We start from the raw sequence: 26,025 nt of genomic DNA, 5'->3' as shown, positions 1-26,025 counted from the left end.
TTCCTGCTATCTGGGCTGGAGAGAGATGAAAAAGAGAAAGAGAGAGAGAGAGGGGAAGAGAGAGAGAGAGAGAGAGAGGGGAAGAGAGAGCAAAAGAGGGACAGACAGAGAGAAAGGCAGACAGACAGGCAGACAGAGAGCGAGAGAGAAAGGCAGAGAGAGAGAAAAGGCAGACAGACAGACAGAGAGGCAGACAGAGAGCGAGAGAAACAAAGTAATATGTTGCTCTGGCGTTGTAAGGATGTTTCCACGCTCCCAGAGTAGGTCGTGGCCCAAGCCCCAGCACACACCCATCATCCTCTCTGACACACGGATGGCCCATCTGTGAACTGCTGGCTCTTGGTCAAAAGAATCTGCTCTCCAGCTACATATTTTTTTATACATTTATTTATTTATTTATTTTTAACCTTTATTAAACTAGGCAAGTTAGTTATGAACAAATTCTTATTTACAATGCCGGCCTACCGGGGAGCATTGGGTTAACTGCCTTGTTCAGGGCCCCCCCGTCATCAGAGGACAACATTATTTTAAGCTTTATTTCTGTTTAACTGTATTATCTACAACGTGAGAATGTTGTTAACCCGAGGTTTCTGTGTTGTTGTCTAGAAAGTGGGCTGTGACAGGATCCTGAGTTCGATGGCAAGAGAGGACCACTGTGGGGTGTGTAATGGCAACGGCAAGTCTTGTAAGGTCATCAAGGGGGACTTCAACCACACCAAAGGAGCAGGTACCGTACCCCCTCAGTAGGTTTAGGGCAACCTTGCCCCTTAGCATTTTCCCCATGAATGGTTAAGGTTAGGATTCGGGGAAGAGGAAGCTGATCAGAGATCTGTACCTAGGGGGAATCTTCAAAGTGCTGCGTGTACTGTAACGTTACCTCTGGCTGCCAATCTCCCTCGGTTTGTCTTAGAGAGTCTCACAGATCTGGACTTTATCTCCTAACAAGCTGTAGCACTATTACAGGGAATGTTCTTAATATTTGAATGAAGTGTATGGATTAAAAACCGTGTTTCTACACCTGCATTGCTTGCTGTTTGGGGTTTAAGGCTGGGTTTCTATACAGCACTTTGAGATATCAGCTGATGTACGAAGGGCTATATAAATACATTTGATTTGATTGATTTGTGTTGAATTACTGTTGATAATCTCCCTAAATTATTTATATCCAAGTTGGATTGAATTTTGATTAAACTTTTACGGATCATTCATCACTTTCTATTGTAGCTTGTTAGTTATTAAAAAATATATTGGTTGTATGTTTAAGCAATAAGGCCCGAGGGGGTGTGGTATATGACCAATATACCACGGCTAAGGGCTGTTCTTAAGCACGACGCAACGTGGAGTGCCTGGACACAGCCCTTAGCTGTGGTATATTGGCCATTTATCACAAACCCCCGAGGTGCCTTATTGCTATTATAAACTGGTTACCAATGTAATTAGAGCAGGAAAATAAATGTTTTGTCATACCCGTGGTATACAGTCTGATTTACCACAGCTGTCAGCCAATTAGCATTCAGGGCTTGAACCACCCAGTTTATAATGCTCTATAATAATTTTTACATTTAAGTAATTTAGCAGATGCTCTTATCCAGAGTGAGAAAGCATTTTTTTGTATTTTTTCCCCATACTGGTCCCCCCCCATCAGAATTGAACCCACAACCCTAGCATTGCAAGTGTCATGCTCTACCAACTGAGCCACATGGTACCAGTATGGTGAAAAAGTAATGACATCATTATTAACTACCAATAAAAGTTTACCACAGCTCTCAAGGAGAGAGAGAGAGAAAACAGGAAGGAATTTACAGCTCTTCTTTTTGTTGTTGTTCACACACGGGGTCCGATTATTAAAACTCATCATTATTCACAAGAGACACAGTTAAGTATTTATATCGAACTGGATGTCACAAACGGACAGTTTTTTTAGTTAGGTCATTCATTACTTGCAGAGTTATTTTCTGCTCTGAAAAAAAGAAAAAAAAGGACCTAGCCTCTCCTCCGTGGACCCTGAATCAGCACTAAGCTGTATCTTAAAGACTGGACAAAGTTTTAAAAAATCACCCTTTTGAATACTACTTCAAAGCAAGTTCAGATTACACAGCGAACAATGTCAACATCCTGTGCGATGAATGGCTATGGCTCGGCAACGGTGAGGAACACCTTTCTCGACCTTGAATGGATCTCATTCATACGTACTCAAGCTCCCCGGACCACGCTAGGCTAACTGTGACCATCAGTTAGGTAGCAGGGGGACCCCACACATAGATCCATTCACGGCCTGTGATCCCGAGCACAGGGGGTAGAGACACACATGAACACACAGTACAGTACTGTAGCTCTTCCAGTCAACCAGCCTGGCTCTCTTAGAAGTGAAGTAACTGAACTGGACGTTACATGTACACATGGTACTAGTGAGCTAGATAGTTCTAGTGCTGGCATGGACCCAACAACCGTACAGTTACAACCCCCCTCTCTCTACCTCTCTCTTTATCTCTCTCTCTCTACCTCTTTCCCCTCAGGCTATGTGGAAGCTGTGATCATCCCCAAAGGGGCCAGGAGAATCAGAGTGATGGAAGAAAAGCCTGCACAGAGTTATTTGGGTAAGATACGGACCGCTGTTGCTTTGAACAGGGTGATACAGTAGCAAACAACTCTCTTGAATCTAGCAGTAGTCCTTTTGTATGTCTCTAATATAGTGCCCATATGACTTTAAATAGAACACATTCTATAGCAGGTGTCTCAAACTCATTTTTGCCTGGGAAGCACATTTTCTCTTCACCAAAGTCCAGAGGGCTATATATCCCTATGGCAACCTCATCGTCCACCTCGTCGTCCACCTCGTCGGCCACCTCATCGGCCACCTCATCGGCCACCTCATCGTCCACCTCATCGGCCACCTCATCGTCCACCTCATCGGCCACCTCATCGTCCACCTCATCGGCCACCTCATCGGCCACCTCATCGGCCACCTCATCGGCCACCTCATCGTCCACCTCATCGGCCACCTCATCGTCCACCTCATCGGCCACCTCATCGGCCACCTCATCGGCCACCTCATCGTCCACCTCACCGGCCACCTCATCGGCCACCTCATCGGCCACCTCATCGTCCACCTCACCGGCCACCTCACCGTCCACCTCATCGGCCACCTCATCGTCCACCTCATCGGCCACCTCATCGGCCACCTCATCGTCCACCTCATCGGCCACCTCATCGGCCACCTCATCGGCCACCTCATCCGGCTTTACAGAGAGAGCATCAACTCCCACAGCTCTAGCATTCACATCCACACACACTCTCCTCTCATCACTCCTCTCAATCCACTTGGCCCGTTCAAGTCGCTGGATCAGTCCTTCCCCATTTTAAGAGAGAGAACACTTAAGGCGGGCGTACACTCCACGATTTAGCTGTCCCAGACAAGTTTTTGTCGTTGCCTACTTGGGGGTTTGGTCGTCACCAACTCTTGTTTCAATGTGAGCGGGTCATCGACCCAATCTGAGGGTCCCGTCTTTGAGTCGTCCCAGAGGTCCTGTTATTTTCAAACATGTTTAATTTTATCGGAACAAATACTGCAATACTCTTGTAGTGTGAGGTGTGCAACGACAGGTTTTCAGAAAGGTCATCAGCAATAGCCAATGATAGAAGAAGCCAGTGAGATGATGACATTGTATCGTATCACCCAGAATGTGTAGACTCCAATGACGTATATAAACCATGGATTGCTGATGCTATGCATTAGCCAATGATAGGCTTTGAAGCCACCGAGGAACAGTGACATCAGTCCTTAAAAAGAAAATGATGCTTTAAGGGAAATGTTTTTGTATATATTTGATTTTTTAATGTTTAGCTCACATAATATAATTTTAAAGTATCCATTAAGGTGTCTGTAATAGAATACATATGGTAAAAACCAATGTAGACATTAATAAATGCATTTCTCTAGCTGGCAAAATATTTTTTTTACAATGTTGAGGGAGTGCCAAGATGGAGGTGCATTGGCTTCAAAACAGCGCCCCCTGTTAGGTATCTAGTGTATACATAAATCGTTGGTAGATTCTCGAGCAGGAGTGATCACTACTACTAGCCCACTAGTATGCTTACTCTGAAGTTCACAAGCAATGTTATTAAATTCAAAATGTACTGAAGCTGCTACACAATCTATTCACATCATTGTTTTCAGAATCCTCACGACCAACGGAAGAACCTGTAGTGTGTGACCTCCGTCTGCCAGAATGTGTAGTGTGTGACCTCCGTCTGCCAGAATGTTTAGTGTGTGACCTCCGTCTGCCAGAATGTTTAGTGTGTGACCTCCGTCTGCTAGAATGTGTAGTGTGTGACCTCCGTCTGCCAGAATGTGTAGTGTGTGTTCTCCGTCTGCCAGAATGTGTAGTGTGTGACCTCCGTCTGCCAGAATGTGTAGTGTGTGACCTCCGTCTGCCAGAATGTTTGGTGTGTGACCTCCGTCTGCCAGAATGTGTAGTGTGTGACCTCCGTCTGCCAGAATGTTTAGTGTGTGTTCTCCGTCTGCCAGAATGTTTAGTGTGTGTTCTCCGTCTGCCAGAATGTGTAGTGTGTGACCTCCGTCTGCCAGAATGTGTAGTGTGTGTTCTCCGTCTGCCAGAATGTGTAGTGTGTGACCTCCGTCTGCCAGAATGTGTAGTGTGTGACCTCCGTCTGCCAGAATGTTTAGTGTGTGACCTCCGTCTGCCAGAATGTTTAGTGTGTGACCTCCGTCTGCTAGAATGTGTAGTGTGTGACCTCCGTCTGCCAGAATGTGTAGTGTGTGTTCTCCGTCTGCCAGAATGTGTAGTGTGTGACCTCCGTCTGCCAGAATGTGTAGTGTGTGACCTCCGTCTGCCAGAATGTTTGGTGTGTGACCTCCGTCTGCCAGAATGTGTAGTGTGTGACCTCCGTCTGCCAGAATGTTTAGTGTGTGTTCTCCGTCTGCCAGAATGTTTAGTGTGTGTTCTCCGTCTGCCAGAATGTGTAGTGTGTGACCTCCGTCTGCCAGAATGTTTAGTGTGTGTTCTCCGTCTGCCAGAATGTGTAGTGTGTGACCTCCGTCTGCCAGAATGTTTAGTGTGTGTTCTCCGTCTGCCAGAATGTGTAGTGTGTGACCTCCGTCTGCCAGAATGTTTAGTGTGTTTTCTCCGTCTGCCAGAATGTTTAGTGTGTGTTCTCCGTCTGCCAGAATGTTTAGTGTGTGTTCTCCGTCTGCCAGAATGTTTAGTGTGTGACCCCGTCTGCCAGAATGTGTAGTGTGTGACCCCTGTCTGCCAGAATGTTTAGTGTGTGACCCCATCTGCCAGAATGTTTAGTGTGTGACCTCTGTCTGCCAGAATGTTTAGTGTGTGACCTCCGTCTGCCAGAATGTTTAGTGTGTGTTCTCCGTCTGCCAGAATGTGTAGTGTGTGACCTCCGTCTGCCAGAATGTGTAGTGTGTGACCTCCGTCTGCCAGAATGTTTGGTGTGTGACCTCCGTCTGCCAGAATGTGTAGTGTGTGACCTCCGTCTGCCAGAATGTTTAGTGTGTGTTCTCCGTCTGCCAGAATGTTTAGTGTGTGTTCTCCGTCTGCCAGAATGTGTAGTGTGTGACCTCCGTCTGCCAGAATGTGTAGTGTGTGTTCTCCGTCTGCCAGAATGTGTAGTGTGTGACCTCCGTCTGCCAGAATGTGTAGTGTGTGACCTCCGTCTGCCAGAATGTTTAGTGTGTGACCTCCGTCTGCCAGAATGTTTAGTGTGTGACCTCCGTCTGCTAGAATGTGTAGTGTGTGACCTCCGTCTGCCAGAATGTGTAGTGTGTGTTCTCCGTCTGCCAGAATGTGTAGTGTGTGACCTCCGTCTGCCAGAATGTGTAGTGTGTGACCTCCGTCTGCCAGAATGTTTGGTGTGTGACCTCCGTCTGCCAGAATGTGTAGTGTGTGACCTCCGTCTGCCAGAATGTTTAGTGTGTGTTCTCCGTCTGCCAGAATGTTTAGTGTGTGTTCTCCGTCTGCCAGAATGTGTAGTGTGTGACCTCCGTCTGCCAGAATGTTTAGTGTGTGTTCTCCGTCTGCCAGAATGTGTAGTGTGTGACCTCCGTCTGCCAGAATGTTTAGTGTGTGTTCTCCGTCTGCCAGAATGTGTAGTGTGTGACCTCCGTCTGCCAGAATGTTTAGTGTGTTTTCTCCGTCTGCCAGAATGTTTAGTGTGTGTTCTCCGTCTGCCAGAATGTTTAGTGTGTGTTCTCCGTCTGCCAGAATGTTTAGTGTGTGACCCCGTCTGCCAGAATGTGTAGTGTGTGACCCCTGTCTGCCAGAATGTTTAGTGTGTGACCCCATCTGCCAGAATGTTTAGTGTGTGACCTCTGTCTGCCAGAATGTTTAGTGTGTGACCTCCGTCTGCCAGAATGTTTAGTGTGTGACCCCCATCTGCCAGAATGTGTAGTGTGTGACCCCTGTCTGCCAGAATGTGTAGTGTGTGACCCCGTCTGCCAGAATGTGTAGTGTGTGACCTCCATCTGCCAGAATGTGTAGTGTGTGACCCCTGTCTGCCAGAATGTGTAGTGTGTGACCCCCGTCTGCCAGAATGTGTAGTGTGTGACCTCCATCTGCCAGAATGTGTAGTGTGTGACCCCTGTCTGCCAGAATGTGTAGTGTGTGACCCCTGTCTGCCAGAATGTGTAGTGTGTGACCCCCGTCTGCCAGAATGTGTAGTGTGTGACCCTTTCTGCCAGAATGTGTAGTGTGTGACCCCTGTCTGCTAGAATGTGTAGTGTGTGACCCCTGTCTGCCAGAATGTTTAGTGTGTGACCCCCGTCTGCCAGAATGTTCAGTGTGTGACCCCTGTCTGCCAGAATGTTTAGTGTGTGACCCCTGTCTGCCAGAATGTGTAGTGTGTGACCCCCGTCTGCCAGAATGTTTAGTGTGTGACCCCTGTCTGCCAGAATGTGTAGTGTGTGACCCCCGTCTGCCAGAATGTGTAGTGTGTTCACCACTAAGTTGGGAAGACGAAAAACGTAATGAAAGACGTTTGTTTAATGTGAGAGGCTCAGCGATGTTAGGCTTTTGAAAGTCGTGTAGTATACGCCTGGTATTACTCCCCCAGCTCCTTCACATCTATACAGAGATCACCCCTCTCAGCTTTCATGTGCCCAGTCCACTGCTCTTAGATAAGTCCTTCCCCCAGCTTTAGTGAGAGAGCGTTACTCCCCCAGCTTTCGAGTCTCACTAACTTCCTGAACTCCTCCACATTTCCTCTCATCTTTCACGTGCCCAATCCACTGCTCTCAGATTAGTCCTTCAGCCAGCTTTAGTGAGAGAGCATTAGTTCCCCAGCTCCACACATCTCCTCTCATCTCTCATATAGCTGTCTTTCAGATGTCTCTCTTTCAGATGACTCCTAGTGTAACCACACAACACAGGCCCTGCGCTGTATCCACCTGTCTAATATGTGTCAGCAGACCTGCCTGCTATCAGGGAATAATCTGTCTCAAGTGGCACTCTATTCCCTATGTAGTGCACTACTTATAGCCATTTGGGATTCAGCCTGACTGTTTTCCTCCCTGCCTGCTAGTGTCCTGACTCCTGCCTTTCATGTGATTAGGAACCACGAGGCGGCTCACTTCGAATACACTGAGAGGCTGCTCGGGCAATCCCGTCTACTTCCCCAGTGTCTCTACTTCCCCAGTGTCTCTACTTCCCCAGTGTCTCTACTTCCCCAGTGTCTCTACTTCCCCTCCTCTCTACTTCCCCAGTGTCTCTACTTCCCCAGTGTCTCTACTTCCCCAGTGTCTCTACTTCCCCTCCTCTCTACTTTCCCAGTGTCTCTACTTCCCCAGTGTCTCTACTTCCCTGTGTCTCTACTTCCCCAGAGTCCCTACTTCCCCAGAGTCCCTACTTCCCCAGAGTCCCTACTTCCCCAGAGTCCCTACTTCCCCAGAGTCCCTACTTCCCCAGTGTCTCTACTTCCCCAGAGTCTCTACTTCACCAAAGTCTCTAACTCCCTCTCCTCTCTACTTCCCCAGTCTCGGTACTTCCGCAGAGTCGGTACTCCCCCTCCTCTCTACTTCCCCAGAGTCCCTACTTCCCCCTCCTCTCTACTTCCCCAGCGTCCCTACTTCCCCAGCGTCCCTACTTCCCCAGAGTCTCTACTTCCCCAGAGTCTCTACTTAGTGTGAGATGTACAACGTCAAGTTTTGAGAAAGGTCATCAGCAATAGCCAATGAGAGGCTTTGAAGCCATCGAGGAACAGTGACATTAGTACTTGAAAAACAATGATGCTTAAAGGAGTCTCTCCTTGCCCAGTCTCTACTTCCCCAGAGTCTCTATTTCCCCACAGTCTCTACTTTGTCCTCCTCTCTATTACCTTATCCTCTCTACTTCCACAATGTCTCTACTTCCCCTCCTCTCTACTTCCCCTCCTCTCTACTTCCCCAATGTCTATACTTCCCCAGAGACTCTACTTCCCCAGAGTCTCTACTTAGTGTGAGGTGTGCAGCGACAGGTTTTCAGAAAGGTCATCAGCAATAGCCAATGAGAGAAGAAGCCAGTGAGGAGATGACATTGTATCGTATCACCCAGAATGTGCAGACTCCAATGATGTATATAAACCATGGATTGCTGATGCTATGCATTAGCCAATGAGAGGCTTTGAAGCCACCGAGGAACAGTGACATTAGTACCTGAAAAACAATGATGCTTAAAGGAGTCTCTACTCCTCCTCTCCTCTACTTCCCCAGAGTCTCTACTTCCCCAGAGCCTCTATTTCCCGATAGTCTCTACTTCCCCTCTTCTCTACTACCCCTCCTCTCTACTTCCCCTCCTCTCTACTTCCCCAGAGCCTCTACTTCCCCCTCCTCTCTACTTCCCCAGAGTCTCTACTCCCCAGTCTCTACTTTGTCCTCCTCTCTACTACCCCCTCCTCTCTACTTCCCCAATGTCTATACTTCCCCAGAGCCTCTACTTCCCCCTCCTCTCTACAACCCCAGAGCCTCTACTTCCCCAGTGTCTCTACTTCCCCTCCTCTCTACTTCCCCAGTGTCTCTACTTCCCCAGTGTCTCTACTTCCCCAGTGTCTCTACTTCCCCTCCTCTCTACTTTCCCAGTGTCTCTACTTCCCCAGTGTCTCTACTTCCCCTGTGTCTCTACTTCCCCAGAGTCCCTACTTCCCCAGAGTCCCTACTTCCCCAGAGTCCCTACTTCCCCAGAGTCCCTACTTCCCCAGAGTCCCTACTTCCCCAGTGTCTCTACTTCCCCAGAGTCTCTACTTCACCAAAGTCTCTAACTCCCTCTCCTCTCTACTTCCCCAGTCTCGGTACTTCCCCAGAGTCGGTACTCCCCCCTCCTCTCTACTTCCCCAGAGTCCCTACTTCCCCCTCCTCTCTACTTCCCCAGCGTCCCTACTTCCCCAGCGTCCCTACTTCCCCAGAGTCTCTACTTCCCCAGAGTCTCTACTTAGTGTGAGATGTACAACGTCAAGTTTTGAGAAAGGTCATCAGCAATAGCCAATGAGAGGCTTTGAAGCCATCGAGGAACAGTGACATTAGTACTTGAAAAACAATGATGCTTAAAGGAGTCTCTCCTTGCCCAGTCTCTACTTCCCCAGAGTCTCTATTTCCCCACAGTCTCTACTTTGTCCTCCTCTCTATTACCTTATCCTCTCTACTTCCACAATGTCTCTACTTCCCCTCCTCTCTACTTCCCCTCCTCTCTACTTCCCCAATGTCTATACTTCCCCAGAGACTCTACTTCCCCAGAGTCTCTACTTAGTGTGAGGTGTGCAGCGACAGGTTTTCAGAAAGGTCATCAGCAATAGCCAATGAGAGAAGAAGCCAGTGAGGAGATGACATTGTATCGTATCACCCAGAATGTGCAGACTCCAATGATGTATATAAACCATGGATTGCTGATGCTATGCATTAGCCAATGAGAGGCTTTGAAGCCACCGAGGAACAGTGACATTAGTACCTGAAAAACAATGATGCTTAAAGGAGTCTCTACTCCTCCTCTCCTCTACTTCCCCAGAGTCTCTACTTCCCCAGAGCCTCTATTTCCCGATAGTCTCTACTTCCCCTCTTCTCTACTACCCCTCCTCTCTACTTCCCCTCCTCTCTACTTCCCCAGAGCCTCTACTTCCCCCTCCTCTCTACTTCCCCAGAGTCTCTACTCCCCAGTCTCTACTTTGTCCTCCTCTCTACTACCCCCTCCTCTCTACTTCCCCAATGTCTATACTTCCCCAGAGCCTCTACTTCCCCCTCCTCTCTACAACCCCAGAGCCTCTACTTCCCCAGAGCCTCTACTTCCCCCTCCTCTCTACTACCCCAGAGCCTCTACCTCCCCAGAGCCTCTACCTCCCCAAAGTCTCTACCTCCCCTCTTCTCTACGTCCCCTCCTCTCTACTTCCCCTGAGCCTCTACCCCCCCTCCTCTCTACTTCCCCAGAGCCTCTACTTCCCCCTCCTCTCTACTACCCCTCCTCTCTACTACCCCTCCTCTCTACTTCCCCAGAGTCTCTACTTCCTTAGAGTCTCTACTTTGTCCTCCTCTCTACTACCCTCCTCTCTTCTTCCCCAATGTCTCTACTTCCCTCCTCTCTACTTCCCCAGAGTCTCTACTTCCCCAGAGTCTCTACATTGTCCTCCTCTCTAATTCCCCTCCTCTCTACTTCCCCAGAGCCTCTACTTCCCCCTCCTCTACTTCCCCCTCCTCTCTACTTCCCCAGTGTCTCTACTTCCCCAGTCTCTACTTCCCCAGTGTCTCTACTACCCCTCCTCTCTACTTCCCCAGTGTCTCTATTTCCCCAGAGTCTCTACTTGCCCAGTGTCTCTACTACCCCTCCTCTCTACTTCCCCAGTGTCTCTACTTCCCCAGTGTCTCTACTTCCCCAGAGTCTCTACTTCCCCAGAGCCTCTACTTCCCCAGAGTCTCTACTTCCCCAGTGTCTCTACTTCCCCAGAGTCTCTTCTTCCCCAGAGTCTCTACTTCTCCAGTGTCTCTACTTCCCCAGTGTCTCTACTACCCCTCCTCTCTACTTCGCCAGTGTGTCTACTTCCCCCACCACCATTCCTTCCTCACTCCCCATTTGCTAAGCCATCCCTCTCCACCCTCCCAGGATGCCAATCTGCTAAGGAGAAGCCAAATGAGTTCAAACGCATGTAGAGGGAAGAGTGATAAGATTGGACAAGAGGTTACTGTTAGGATTCTGGCGAGTGTGTGTGTGTATGTGTGTGTGTGTGTGTGTGCGTGTGCGTGTGCGTGTATTTGTGTGGAGAGAATAACACCATTCTACAGTATGTTATAGAATACATTATCAAAGGAGATAAACAAGGTTCAAAAAACAAGCATCAATTGTTGTAAATATACAGTGCCTTGCGAAAGTATTCGGCCCCCTTGAACTTTGCGACCTTTTGCCACATTTCAGGCTTCAAACATAAGGATATAAAACTGTATTTTTTGTGAAGAATCAACAACAAGTGGGACACAATCATGAAGTGGAACGACATTTATTGGATATTTCAAACTTTTTGAACAAATCAAAAACTGAAAAATTGGGCGTGCAAAATTATTCAGCCCCTTTACTTTCAGTGCAGCAAACTCTCTCCAGAAGTTCAGTGAGGATCTCTGAATGATCCAATGTTGACCTAAATGACTAATGATGATAAATACAATCCACCTGTGTGTAATCAAGTCTCCGTATAAATGCACCTGCACTGTGATAGTCTCAGAAGTCCATTAAAAGTGCAGAGAGCATCATGAAGAACAAGGAACACACCAGGCAGGTCCGAGATACTGTTGGGAAGAAGTTTAAAGCCGGATTTGGATACAAAAAGATTTCCCAAGCTTTAAACATCCCAAGGAGCACTGTGCAAGCGATAATATTGAAATGGAAGGAGTATCAGACCACTGCAAATCTACCAAGACCTGGCCGTCCCTCTAAACTTTCAGCTCATACAAGGAGAAGACTGATCAGAGATGCAGCCAAGAGGCCCATGATCACTCTGGATGAACTGCAGAGATCTACAGCTGAGGTGGGAGACTCTGTCCATAGGACAACAATCAGTCGTATATTGCACAAATCTGGCCTTTATGGAAGAGTGGCAAGAAGAAAGCCATTTCTTAAAGATATCCATAAAAAGTGTTGTTTAAAGTTTGCCACAAGCCACCTGGGAGACACACCAAACATGTGGAAGAAGGTGCTCTGGTCAGATGAAACCAAAATTGAACTTTTTGGCAACAATGCAAAACGTTATGTTTGGCGTAAAAGCAACACAGCTCATCACCCTGAACACACCATCCCCACTGTCAAACATGGTGGTGGCAGCATCATGGTTTGGGCCTGCTTTTCTTCAGCAGGGACAGGGAAGATGGTTAAAATTGATGGGAAGATGGATGGAGCCAAATACAGGACCATTCTGGAAGAAAACCTGATGGAGTCTGCAAAAGACCTGAGACTGGGACGGAGATTTGTCTTCCAACAAGACAATGATCCAAAACATAAAGCAAAATCTACAATGGAATGGTTCAAAAATAAACATATCCAGGTGTTAGAATGGCCAAGTCAAAGTCCAGACCTGAATCCAATCGAGAATCTGTGGAAAGAACTGAAAACTGCTGTTCACAAATGCTCTCCATCCAACCTCACTGAGCTCGAGCTGTTTTGCAAGGAGGAATGGGAAAACATTTCAGTCTCTCGATGTGCAAAACTGATAGAGACATACCCCAAGCGACTTACAGCTGTAATCGCAGCAAAAGTATTAACTTAAGGGGGCTGAATAATTTTGCACGCCCAATTTTTCAGTTTTTGATTTGTTAAAAAAGTTTGAAATATCCAATAAATGTCGTTTCACTTCATGATTGTGTCCCACTTGTTGTTGATTCTTCACAAAAAAATACAGTTTTATATCTTTATGTTTGAAGCCTGAAATGTGGCAAAAGGTCGCAAAGTTCAAGGGGGCCGAATACTTTCGCAAGGCACTGTATATTGACGTTTCAAATAATTTTGTAAACTCGCCAAGCTCCTAAAGTTAAAATTCCCCATAAACTGAATACAAACACATCTAAGATGAAGGCCTCACATCTAAACATGCCTGAGATGAAGGACCTCACATCTAACCACATCTAAGATGAAGGACCTCACATCTAAACACATCTAAGATGAAGGATCTCACATCTAAACACATCTAAGATGAAGAACCTCACATCTAAACACATCTAAGATGAAGGCCTCACATCTAAACACATCTAAGATGAAGGACCTCACAGTTAAACACATCTAAGATGAAGGACCTCACATCTAAACACATCTAAGATGAAGGACCTCACATCTAAACGTGTCTAAGATGAAGGACCTCACAGTTAAACACATCTAAGATGAAGGATCTCACATCTAAACACATCTAAGATGAAGGACCTCACATCTAAACGTGTCTAAGATGAGGGACCTCACAGATAAACACATCTAAGATGAAGGACCTCACATCTAAACGCATCTAAGATGAAGGACCTCACAGTTAAACACATCTGAGATGAAGGACCTCACATCTAAGATGAAGGACCTCACATCTAAACGTGTCTAAGATGAAGGACCTCACAGCTAAACACATCTAAGATGAAGGACCTCACATCTAAGTGGTAAACAGAACTTTGGCCAGACTGCTGCCTTGTATTTTTCCTCCCTCACAGTATCAACAACATCCGTCCACAGAGTGGGTACAAGTTACATGTGCATCAAAACACTGGAAACATCCCAAAATGGTACTCTATTCACTATATAATGGACTACATTTAACCAGAGCCCATAAATTACTATCGAGGGAATAAGGGTGCCATTTGGGATTGTAACCATTAAGTCTCTGCTGCTTTTCCTTGTTTACTTTCTGCAGCACTCAAAGACACAAACAAGCATTCCATCAACAGCGACTGGAAGATAGACCGCCCAGGAGCCTTCAACATGGCGGGCACCACCGTTCACTACGTCCGGAGAGGACTGTGGGAGAAAATGTCAGCCAGAGGTCCCACTACCTCCCCGCTGCATCTCATGGTAAGTGACTTCCTTATTTCCTTTATGTCTCTGTAAACCTGGGTTCAAATATTATTTGGAATCTTTGAACCTACTTTCAGCATTTGCTTTAGCCTGCCTTGAGTGGCTCAGTTGTTAGAGCGATGGCACTTGCAATGCCAGGGTTGTGGGTTCAAAGTCCCTCGGGGCATTAGTATCAATGGAAAACGTATGCGTTCACTACTGTAAGTTGCTCTGGAATAAGAGTGTCTGCTGATGTGCAGTCACTTTTTCTGACTGATGTAGTAGGTGACGTCTCAACTCACAAACCCTTTATGAACTCATCATATATAACGGTTTGTTATTACGCTGCTGTGCAACAGACATTACGCTGCTGTGCAACAGACATTACACTGCTGTACAACAGACATTACACTGCTGTACAACAGACATTATGCTGCTGTACAACAGACATTATGCTTCTGTACAACAGACATTACACTGCTGTACAACAGACATTACACTGCTGTACAACAGACATTACGCTGCTGTACAACAGACATTATGCTTCTGTACAACAGACATTACACTGCTGTACAACAGACATTACACTGCTGTACAACAGACATTATGCTGCTGTACAACAGACATTATGCTTCTGTACAACAGACATTACACTGCTGTACAACAGACATTACACTGCTGTACAACAGACATTATGCTGCTGTACAACAGACATTACACTGCTGTACAACAGACATTATGCTGCTGTACAACAGACATTATGCTTCTGTACAACAGACATTACACTGCTGTACAACAGACATTATGCTGCTGTACAACAGACATTATGCTGCTGTACAACAGACATTACACTGCTGTACAACAGACATTATGCTGCTGTACAACAGACATTATGCTTCTGTACAACAGACATTATGCTGCTGTACAACAGACATTACGCTGCTGTACAACAGACATTATGCTGCTGTACAACAGACATTACGCTGCTGTACAACAGACATTATGCTGCTGTACAACAGACATTACGCTGCTGTACAACAGACATTATGCTGCTGTACAACAGACATTATGCTGCTGTACAACAGACATTATGCTGCTGTACAACAGACATTATGCTGCTGTACAACAGACATTACGCTGCTGTACAACAGACATTACACTGCTGTACAACAGACATTATGCTGCTGTACAACAGACATTATGCTGCTGTACAACAGACATTACACTGCTGTACAACAGACATTACGCTGCTGTACAACAGACATTACACTGCTGTACAACAGACATTATGCTTCTGTACAACAGACATTACACTGCTGTACAACAGACATTACACTGCTGTACAACAGACATTACACTGCTGTACAACAGACAAAGCAGTAAACATGTCCAATGGAGCTACGGAATTTCTGGTGGTACTATATCCACAGGCGGAAGCGCACACCCCATATGTCAGGTCAGGTTGTGAGTTGGCCTGTGACCAGCCTGGCAGCCTGAGCGCAGACGCGATTAATGATTGAGGATATGATTGGCTGCACGGCTGCTGTTATTAGCTGGCTGCGGCTAGCGACAGCTCTGTCATTGCTGAGATTAGGGTTATAATTTGAATAGGATTAGCCTCCTGACAACTACTAATGAGATTATGTGTTAACGGGGGAAGGGGAGGGGCGTGCATCATGATAAATCGTGTCCTGCATGGTGGTTTCATGAAGTAATAAATGTTCATTGATAACAGTAGCGTGTGGGCGGCAATATGATATCAAATCAATACGATATCAGATCAATAGGATATCAGATCAATACGATATCAAATCAATACGATATCAAATCAATACGATATCAGACCAATACGATATCAAATCAATACGATATCAGATCAATACGATATCAGATCAATACGATATCAGATCAATACGATATCAGATCAATACGATATCAAATCAATACGATATCAGATCAATACGATATCAAATCAATACGATATCAGATCAATACGATATCAGATCAATACGATATCAGATCAATACGATATCAGATCAATACGATATCAAATCAATACGATATCAAATCAATATGATATCAGATCAATACGATATCAGATCAATACGATATCAGATCATGTCTCAGTGGTTTTGGAAAGTGTCTCTTCAAAAACAGTTGTTTGTTTCTTCTCCGTTTTTGGGAATGAAGTGTATGTATTGTAATGTTTTTTATTTCAATGTATTTACGGAGGAAGTAGTCTTTTGAGAAGCTATCCAGTGTTTGTGTACTTTGAAGATTATTCGAAGACCAAAGGCTCAAATAAATACAAGTATTTTTTCTGAAACAATCCTTAGTCCCTAACCCCTAGTCCCTAACCCCTAGTCCCTAACCCCTAGTCCCTAACACCTAGTCCCTAACCCCTAGTCCCTAACCCCTAGTCCTTAACCCTTAGTCCCTAACCCCTAGTCCCTAACCCTAGTCCCTAACCCCTAGTCCCTAACCCCTAGTCCCTAACCCTAGTCCCTAACCCCTAGTCCCTAACCCTTAGTCCCTAACCCCTAGTCCCTAACCCTTAGTCCCTAACCCCTAGTCCCTAACCCCTATTCCCTAATCCTTAGTCCCTAACCCCTAGTCCCTAACCCCTAGTCCCTAACCCTAGTCCCTAACCCCTAGTCCCTAACCCTTAGTCCCTAACCCCTAGTCCCTAACCCTTAGTCCCTAACCCCTAGTCCCTAACCCCTAGTCCCTAACCCCTAGTCCCTAACCCCTAGTCCCTAACCCCTAGTCCCTAACCCCTAGTCCCTAACCCTTAGTCCCTAACCCTTAGTCCCTAACACCTAGTCCCTAACCCTAGTCCCTAACCCTTAGTACCTAACCCTTAGTCCCTAACACCTAGTCCCTAACCCCTAGTCCCTAAACCTTAGTCCCTAACCCTTAGTCCCTAACCCTTAGTCCCTAACCCCTAGTCCTTAACCCTTATTCCCTAACCCCTAGTCCCTAACCCTTAGTCCCTAACCCTTAGTCCCTAAACCCTAGTCCCTAACCCCTAGTCCCTAACCCCTAGTCCCTAACCCTTAGTCCCTAACCCCTAGTCCCTAACCCTTAGTCCCTAACCCTTAGTCCCTAACCCCTAGTCCCTAATCCTTAGTCCCTAACCCCTAGTCCCTAACCCTTAGTCCCTAACCCTTAGTCCCTAACCCCTAGTCCCTAACACCTAGTCCCTAACCCTTAGTCCCTAACCCTTAGTCCCTAACCCCTAGTCCCTAACCCTTAGTCCCTAACCCTTAGTCCCTAACCCCTAGTCCTTAACCCTTATTCCCTAACCCCTAGTCCCTAACCCTTAGTCCCTAACCCTTAGTCCCTAACACCTAGTCCCTAACCCCTAGTCCCTAACCCCTAGTCCCTAACCCTTAGTCCCTAACCCTTAGTCCCTAACACCTAGTCCCTAACCCTTAGTCCCTAACCCTTAGTCCCTAACCCTTAGTCCCTAACCCCTAGTCCCTAACCCTTTGTCCCTAACCCCTAGTCCCTAATCCTTAGTCCCTAACACCTAGTCCCTAACCCCTAGTCCCTAACCCCTAGTCCCTAACCCCTAGTCCCTAACCCTTAGTCCCTAACCCTTAGTCCCTAACACCTAGTCCCTAACCCCTAGTCCCTAACCCCTAGTCCCTAACCCTTAGTCCCTAACCCTTAGTCCCTAACCCCTAGTCCCTAACACCTAGTCCCTAACCCTAGTCCCTAACCCTTAGTCCCTAACCCTTAGTCCCTAACACCTAGTCCCTAACCCTTAGTCCCTAACCCTTAGTCCCTAACCCTTAGTCCCTAACCCCTAGTCCTTAACCCTTATTCCCTAACCCCTAGTCCCTAACCCTTAGTCCCTAACCCTTAGTCCCTAAACCCTAGTCCCTAACCCTTAGTCCCTAAACCCTAGTCCCTAAACCCTAGTCCCTAACCCCTAGTCCCTAACCCTTAGTCCCTAACCCCTAGTCCCTTAGTCCCTAACCCTTAGTCCCTAACCCCTAGTCCCTAACCCCTAGTCCCTAACCCCTAGTCCCTAATCCTTAGTCCCTAACCCCTAGTCCCTAACCCTTAGGTTTAAACCAGTACCCCAGGTTTAAACCAGTCCCTTACTAAATTGCAAGAATGAAAATCAGTGTGGAACTGGACTCGAGGTCCAGATTTGTGTATCCCTGGACACGTCATGTACATCTGGAATATGGTCGTATCTCCACCTTGCCCTCCACATTGATAGACTAGTTCGAATGTTTACCTATGAAATGATTTTCAGTCCACCTGCCTAGGGTGTAATATGGGCTGTGGTTTGTTACTGGAATTGGTTGACTGAATCCACAAACTTAAGGCAATAAACGTCAAACATTAGACAAAGATTAGAAAAACATTACTCAAACGTTGACCTTATATAATCCTACCTGACCCAGGTGCTGCTGTTCAATGAGCAGAACCATGGCATCCATTACGAGTACACCATCCCCACAGAGGCTAACATGGAACCCCAGGGAGGGTTAGGACCGGGGGCCATGCCCAGCGAACCCCTCTTCATGTGGACCCACTCTGGCTGGGAGGACTGCCATGCCGTGTGTGGAGGAGGTAGGACCACCAACACACCCCATTGACATTCAGCAGTAGGAGGTAGGACCACCAACACAACCCATTGACATTCAGCAGTAGGAGGTAGGACCACCAACACACCCCATTAACATTCAGCAGTAGGAGGTAGGACCACCAACACACCCCATTAACATTCAGCAGTAGGAGGTAGGACCACCAACACACCCCATTGACATTCAGCAGTAGGAGGTAGGACCACCAACACACCCCATTAACATTCAGCAGTAGGAGGTAGGACCACCAACACACCCCATTAACATTCAGCAGTAGGAGGTAGGACCACCAACACACCCCATTGACATTCAGCAGTAGGAGGTAGGACCACCAACACACCCCATTGACATTCAGCAGTAGGAAGTAGGACCACCAACACACCCCATTAACATTCAGCAGTAGGAGGTAGGACCACCAACACACCCCATTGACATTCAGCAGTAGGAGGTAGGACCACCAACACACCCCATTAACATTCAGCAGTAGGAGGTAGGACCACCAACACACCCCATTGACATTCAGCAGTAGGAGGTAGGACCACCAACACACCCCATTGACATTCAGCAGTAGGAGGTAGGACCACCAACACACCCCATTAACATTCAGCAGTAGGAGGTAGGACCACCAACACACCCCATTGACATTCAGCAGTAGGAGGTAGGACCACCAACACACCCCATTGACATTCAGCAGTAGGAGGTAGGACCACCAACACACCCCATTAACATTCAGCAGTAGGAGGTAGGACCACCAACACACCCCATTAACATTCAGCAGTAGGAGGTAGGACCACCAACACACCCCATTGACATTCAGCAGTAGGAGGTAGGACCACCAACACACCCCATTAACATTCAGCAGTAGGAGGTAGGACTACCAACACACCCCATTAACATTCAGCAGTAGGAGGTAGGACCACCAACACACCCCATTGACATTCAGCAGTAGGAGGTAGGACCACCAACACACCCCATTGACATTCAGCAGTAGGAAGTAGGACCTGTGTGTGTGTGTGTGTGTGGAGATTCAGTCTCATAACGTATTGTATTAGGTATTAGCTAGATGAAACAGAGACTGGGACAGGTTAAGTTGAGTTAGCAGTCTGAGGGGTGTACTAAGGCTTTGAACCCTGGTGGTCTCCAGCTGGGAATTGAGCCAGGAGTGGACTTGTTGTGATTTTGACAGGATAGGTAAGAAAGAGTTTAGAGGTAGGTGAGGCGGAGGGACACAGTGATGAGCACGGCGGACCCTGGATTTGAAACCCAGTGTCCTGCGACAATGTTTTGCTCAGAGTCGGCAGTGATGTTTCATGATTAATGCTTACTATCTGACTGATCAATGATGTTAGTTGAGTACCAGGGAGAAGAGAAAGCAAGCAGTTTATTATGACTCCCTAGAGCTTGGATATTCGATAATGATCATCATTACAATCACTAGCCCAAAGATTGAAATGATTGATATGATTTATATTAACTATAGTTCAAACCTAAAGGTTACCACTCAGTAGTACATTACCTCACTCCCACTTTGCTTGAGTAAAGTAAGTAAGCCCTTTTCCATGCCAGAACGGCCCATAGGGCCTGTGTCCTGTTTCTGAAGAATGAGACAGCTTGATGTATAAGTACACCCCCTGAACAGGATGCAAGTCTGTCTCGGGGCATTGCTTGATCCCTTTTCCAATACTTTGTCGTTCATGTTAGATTTTTCTTCTCCAGGAGAAAGAAAGACAATCGTCACCTGCACTAACATTGTCAACAAAACTACAAGCGTGGTGGACAACCGAAGATGTCGTCACCTGACCAAACCTGAGCCTCAAGTCCGCAAGTGCAATGAGCAGCCCTGCCAGACAAGGTAAAGCTCAGCCCTGCCAGACAAGGTAAAGCTCAGCCCTGCCAGACAAGCTCAGCCCTGCCAGACAAGCTCAGCCCTGCTAGACAAGGTAAAGATCAGCCCTGCCAGACAAGGTAAAGATCAGCCCTGCCAGACAAGGTAAAGCTCAGCCCTGCCAGACAATGTAAAGCTCAGCCCTGCTAGACAAGATAAAGCTCAGCCCTGCCAGACAAGGTAAAGATCAGCCCTGCTAGACAATGTAAAGCTCAGCCCTGCTAGACAAGGTAAAGCTCAGCCCTGCCAGACAATGTAAAGCTCAGCCCTGCCAGACAAGGTAAAGATCTGCCCTGCCAGACAAGGTAAAGATCTGCCCTGCCAGACAAGGTAAAGATCAGCCCTGCCAGACAATGTAAAGATCTGCCTTGCTAGACAAGGTAAAGATCAGCCCTGCCAGACAATGTAAAGCTCAGCCCTGCCAGACAAGGTAAAGATCAGCCCTGCCAGACAAGGTAAAGCTCAGCCCTGCCAGACAATGTAAATATCTGCCCTGCTAGACAAGGTAAAGATCAGCCCTGCCAGACAAGGTAAAGCTCAGCCCTGCCAGACAATGTAAAGATCTGCCCTGCTAGACAAGGTAAAGATCAGCCCTGCTAGACAAGGTAAAGGTCAGCCCTGCCAGACAAGGTAAAGGTCAGCCCTGCCAGACAATGTAAAGATCTGCCCTGCTAGACAAGGTAAAGATCAGCCCTGCCAGACAAGGTAAAGATCAGCCCTGCCAGACAAGGTAAAGATAAGTGCTGGTACAATATGGATGGTCCTTCTTTCTCCCTTCCCTCTCAGGCTTTGTTATAGTATAGTATGTGGTCCTGTGTGGCTCAGTTGGTAGAACATGGCACTTGCAATGTCAGGGCTGTGGGTTCAATTCCTATGAAGTGAATAGTATAAACATCTATGCACTCACTCTGGATAAGAGTGTCTGCTTAAATGACTAAACATTTTACCAAAAAAATTAGGGGGGGGATAGTGTAATAGCAACATTCATTGAGAACAGACTTTTTAATTCTCATGGAAGAATTATGTTTCTATTGAGTCATATTGCACATGTAGCTCAAAGAGAAATCAAACTTCACTTCGCCATGCCAAAGTCTGGGATGCTTGTTAACAATGACAGTCATGTGTTCTTCTCATACTAACAGTCTTCATCCAGCAAGTTCTGGTAGTTCCTGGAAATGGTTGTTCCACTTTAGTTGAAGGACCTTCTGTAGCTACTACTTAACACATTTATAGAAGTGTTCCATGATATACTCTGAAGTGCTGCCAACTCCGTCATTAAAAGGGGGAATCTGAGATTGGTACATACATTTTTTAAAAACTTTTCAATTAATTATGTATAGCCATTGATTCTTAAAGAATATAACTAATGTTTTTTTATTTAAATGAGCTAAGTTTAAAACTGTCGTACTCCATCAGAACCCTAAATATAAGCTTGTTTTACTCCAATGTTTTACTTGTCTTACTCTCAGCTGTTTTTCCAAAGAATGATGTGGTGGGCGATTTCTCGCTGTCCAGATCCCAGATTGCCTCTTTAATGCTGACGTAAGCTGAGCCTTAGATCATCCATTGCATAATGGATTGAGGAGATACACCAAGTCACATTTGTTGACAGAAACCAGTACAAACATTTACATGAAGCCCACAAAGTTGTTTTGCCTGGATTATAAACGTGAATCGCAGCCCTTCTTCTCCCCGGGCCTATACCAGTACAGAACTTTCTCTTATCGTCCTACAGATGAACACTAGACAGCTGGTCCAATGCAAGTCTAATGCTAGCCCAAGGCTAGTCCAAGACTAGTCTAATGCTAGTCTAATACTAGTCCAATGCTAGTCCAATGCTAGTCTAATGCTAGTCTAATGCTAGTCTAATGCTAGTCCAAGGCTAGTCCAATGCTAGTCTAATGCTAGTCCAATGTTAGTCCAATGCTAGTCTAATGCTAGTCCAATGCTAGTCCAAGGCTAGTCCAAGGCTAGTCTAATGCTAGTCCAAGGCTAGTCCAATGCTTGTCCAATGCTAGTCCAATGCTAGTCCAATGCTAGTCTAATGCTAGTCTAATGCTAGTCTAATGCTAGTCCAAGGCTAGTCTAATGCTAGTCTAATGCTTGTCCAATGCTAGTCTAATGCTAGTCTAATGCTAGTCCAATGCTAGTCCAAGGCTAGTCCAAGGCTAGTCTAATGCTAGTCCAAGGCTAGTCCAATGCTTGTCCAATGCTAGTCCAAGGCTAGTCTAATGCTAGCCCAAGGCTAGTCCAAGACTAGTCTAATGCTAGTCTAATGCTAGTCCAATGCTTGTCCAATGCTAGTCCACACTTGCTGCTGGCATTTACATTCTACCACAATGCATCCCCTGGAAATCATTAGTTTCTCTCTCTTATCTGTCATATGTATCTGGGGTATTACACTTCATCTGCAGCCGAGCAGTAAGCAGCAAGCTGTGAGCTTTCATCACCCCGAGCCGCGGATAAATAACATTTACAGTCCTGCCGTGCTCAACAACAACAAAAACCCGGCAATCAGATAACGGCAGAACAGACCACTGGATCTGTGGATCTGATGTCAGACAGGGATGTGTGTGTGGGGAGGGGGGGGTGATAGGTCAACAAGGCCACGTCATGTTCCTGTTTGGCCCGAGCAGACTTCCAGCTGGACCCTGTCCTCTCAGGCTGCTCTACCCTGATCGCAGTCACCGAGGGGAGGCTTGGATGGAGCATATCCACCCCACCTCCCCTCCTCCACCATCACCATCATCCACCAGCAGAACCAGACTCTCCCTGGTGCCTCTGCCTGCACATCTGTCACCCAGATGGGGCCACATTACGTCAGAACCAGCCTGGTAGCCTTCCTCTAGGGCTGTGCTTGGGCCTGGTTCTCTGTTTATGGGGTGTCATTAACACTGAGATGAGACCCCCCTGCACATATACACACACATACACACACACACACACACAAACACACACAAACACACACACATACACACACGCACACATACACACACAAACACACACACATACACACACACACACATACACACACATACACACACACACACACACACACACACACACACACACACACACACACACACACGCACGCACCATTCACGTTCCTGCTCCTTGGCTTAGGTTTCTCTGTTGAATGGGAATGAAGTCTGGTGGCCACATTGTTTACACAAAGCAGGAGGTTGTATGGTCTGTCTGTCTGTCTGTCTGTCTGTCTGTCTGTCTGTCTGTCTGTCTGTCTGTCTGTCTGTCTGTCTGTCTGTCTGTCTGTCTGTCTGTCTGTCTGTCTGTCTGTCTGTCTGTCTGTCTGTCTGTCTGTCTGTCTGTCTGTCTGTACATTGTGCGTACTGTGTGTGTGTACTGTGTGTGCGTACTGTGTGTGCGTACTGTGTGTGTGTACTGTGTGTGTGTGTGTACTGTGTGCGTGTCTGTGTGTGTACTGTGTGTGTGTGTGTACTGTGTGTGTGTTCTGTGTGTTCTGTGTGTGTGTGTGTGTGTACTGTGTGTGTGTGTGTGTGTGTGTACTGTGTGTGTGTGTGTGTGTGTGTACTGTGTGTGTCTGTGTGTACTGTGTGTGTGTGTGTGTGTGTGTGTGTGTGTGTGTGTGTGTCTGTGTGTCTGTGTGTCTGTGTATGTCTGTGTGTACTGTGTATGTGTGTGTATGTCTGTGTGTACTGTGTATGAGTGTGTGTATGTCTGTGTGTACTGTGTATGTGTGTGTGTGTGTATGTCTGTGTGTACTGTGTATGTGTGTGTGTGTGTGTGTGTATGTCTGTGTGTACTGTGTATGTGTGTGTGTATGTCTGTGTGTACTGTGTATGTGTGTGTGTATGTCTGTGTGTACTGTGTATGTGTGTGTATGTCTGTGTGTACTGTGTATGTGTGTGTGTATGTCTGTGTGTGTGTGTGTATGTGTACAGTATGTGTCTATTAATATGCTCTCTACCTCTCCAGGTGGATGATGACTGAGTGGACGTCTTGCTCTCGTACCTGTGGTAGAGGCTCTCAGAGCAGACAGGTAGCCTGCACCTTACAGCTAGCCAACGGCACCCTGGTCAAAGCCAAGGACCGCGACTGTGCCGGCCCCAAGCCGGCCCCCAACCAGCGCTGCGAGGGCCAGGACTGTCTCACCGTGTGGGAGGCTGGCGTGTGGTCTGAGGTGAGGCCACACACACACTCTTAGTTGTGACGCACCTCAATTTATTTTACAACAAAGAAATTATGGATTCAACTGCATTTATTCTATGAATATTGTGTTTCAGTGTGATTTTACACATGTTCACTTTACACAAGTCAAAGTGGTGACCCTGTGTCCCTCTGTAATCTATGGCTGAATCTCAACTTGAAAACTGGGCCACAGAGCCCTTTATCGAGAGACCACTTAGCTGATGTGTTCAGTAGTGACCACTAATGTTCAAATTAGACGTATCTGATGTGTTCAGTAGTGACCATTGAGACAATGTGCAATCCCATCTGCCACCTGGTCAAATTCAAAACGTTCTAAACTACTGTGTAGCCAGCTACGTTATGAAATAGCTAACCTGCAGTCAGTTATGTTGCTAAGTAACAATCCTAAGATTCATGGGTAAAGTCTGCTAGCAAAGACACTGAGTAGATAGATGCCTCACTTGGTAGCGAGGAGAATTGAGGGCGTAGTGGAACCCTCAACAATTCGACAGCTAGCAAATGAGATAACACGATTATGAACTTTAGTGAGCAAGAGTGCAAAAAAAAAAAGTGGTATAAATGTTCGGCTCAAGATTCAACTCATTCAGAATGGGCAGAATGTACTTAATATACATTTAGTATATTCACATTTTGCATTACCACTTTTAAAAAGTCTCACCAGAGTCCAAACTCACATAGACAGGACTATTTAAGCTAATATGCCAATGTTTATCCCCAGAAGCTTATGTAGAGAGAGGTTTTAGAGAGAGGCTAGCTCCCAGAATATTCCCCTTGGCACTCCACATAGAGGGGCTTACGCAATGATGCTGAGATTCCTTTGAGTTCTCTGTATAGCACCTGCACATCACTGGCTCAGGCCTTGCTGCCAGCATCTCCCTCTACCCCCATCCTCCCCTCTCCCTCATTCTCATGCTCCCTCCTTCCCTCCTACCCTTTCAGGGCCTGCTGGCAGCAGACTAAAGGAACCAGGCCTCGACCAGTTCTCTAACAGTATCGATAAGGAGAAAATATCTCAATCGAGATTCTCTCTCATGTGGCTCCAATTTCTCATTTTGAAGATTTTCGTTTTCTCACACGTTGAACACTGTTGCTTTTTCTCGGCCCCCGTTGAAGTAAGTTTACATAAGAAGTCGATGAGGGAAAATCTTTCTGTTTTGATAATGCAGTTGATGAAAGGCCGTTAATCCTATCAAAGGGGAGTAAATTGATTAATCGTTTTATGGGTAAATGAGTTCATAGCTTTCTAGTATTAGGAGTGTTTGCAGCTGTGTGTATGTGGGAGTGTGTGTTTGTGGTTCCCCTGTTTGTAGATGAGTCATTCGGTAAAAGTCAAGGTTACTCTAGGTTTAGA

At 46.6% G+C, this 26,025-nt stretch overlaps 1 protein-coding gene across 1 annotated transcript in view; it reads left to right on the top strand.

Moving 5' to 3' along the window:
* The window catches only part of LOC112219968 (A disintegrin and metalloproteinase with thrombospondin motifs 19), a 123,276-nt gene that overhangs the window by 63,492 nt on the left and 33,759 nt on the right, over positions 1–26,025 (top strand). The window contains exons 15-20 of the mRNA XM_042302704.1: positions 607–727; positions 2,517–2,597; positions 13,858–14,015; positions 18,419–18,587; positions 20,318–20,453; positions 24,441–24,645. Coding sequence (XP_042158638.1) covers positions 607–727; positions 2,517–2,597; positions 13,858–14,015; positions 18,419–18,587; positions 20,318–20,453; positions 24,441–24,645 — 870 coding nt within the window. The remainder of the gene's footprint in view (positions 1–606; positions 728–2,516; positions 2,598–13,857; positions 14,016–18,418; positions 18,588–20,317; positions 20,454–24,440; positions 24,646–26,025) is intronic.

Source organism: Oncorhynchus tshawytscha, linkage group LG20, assembly GCF_018296145.1.
Source record: "Oncorhynchus tshawytscha isolate Ot180627B linkage group LG20, Otsh_v2.0, whole genome shotgun sequence".
Lineage (NCBI taxonomy): Eukaryota > Metazoa > Chordata > Actinopteri > Salmoniformes > Salmonidae > Oncorhynchus > Oncorhynchus tshawytscha.
The sequence above is the reverse complement of the archived record's forward strand: the minus strand, read 5'-3'. Positions and strand labels throughout refer to the sequence as shown.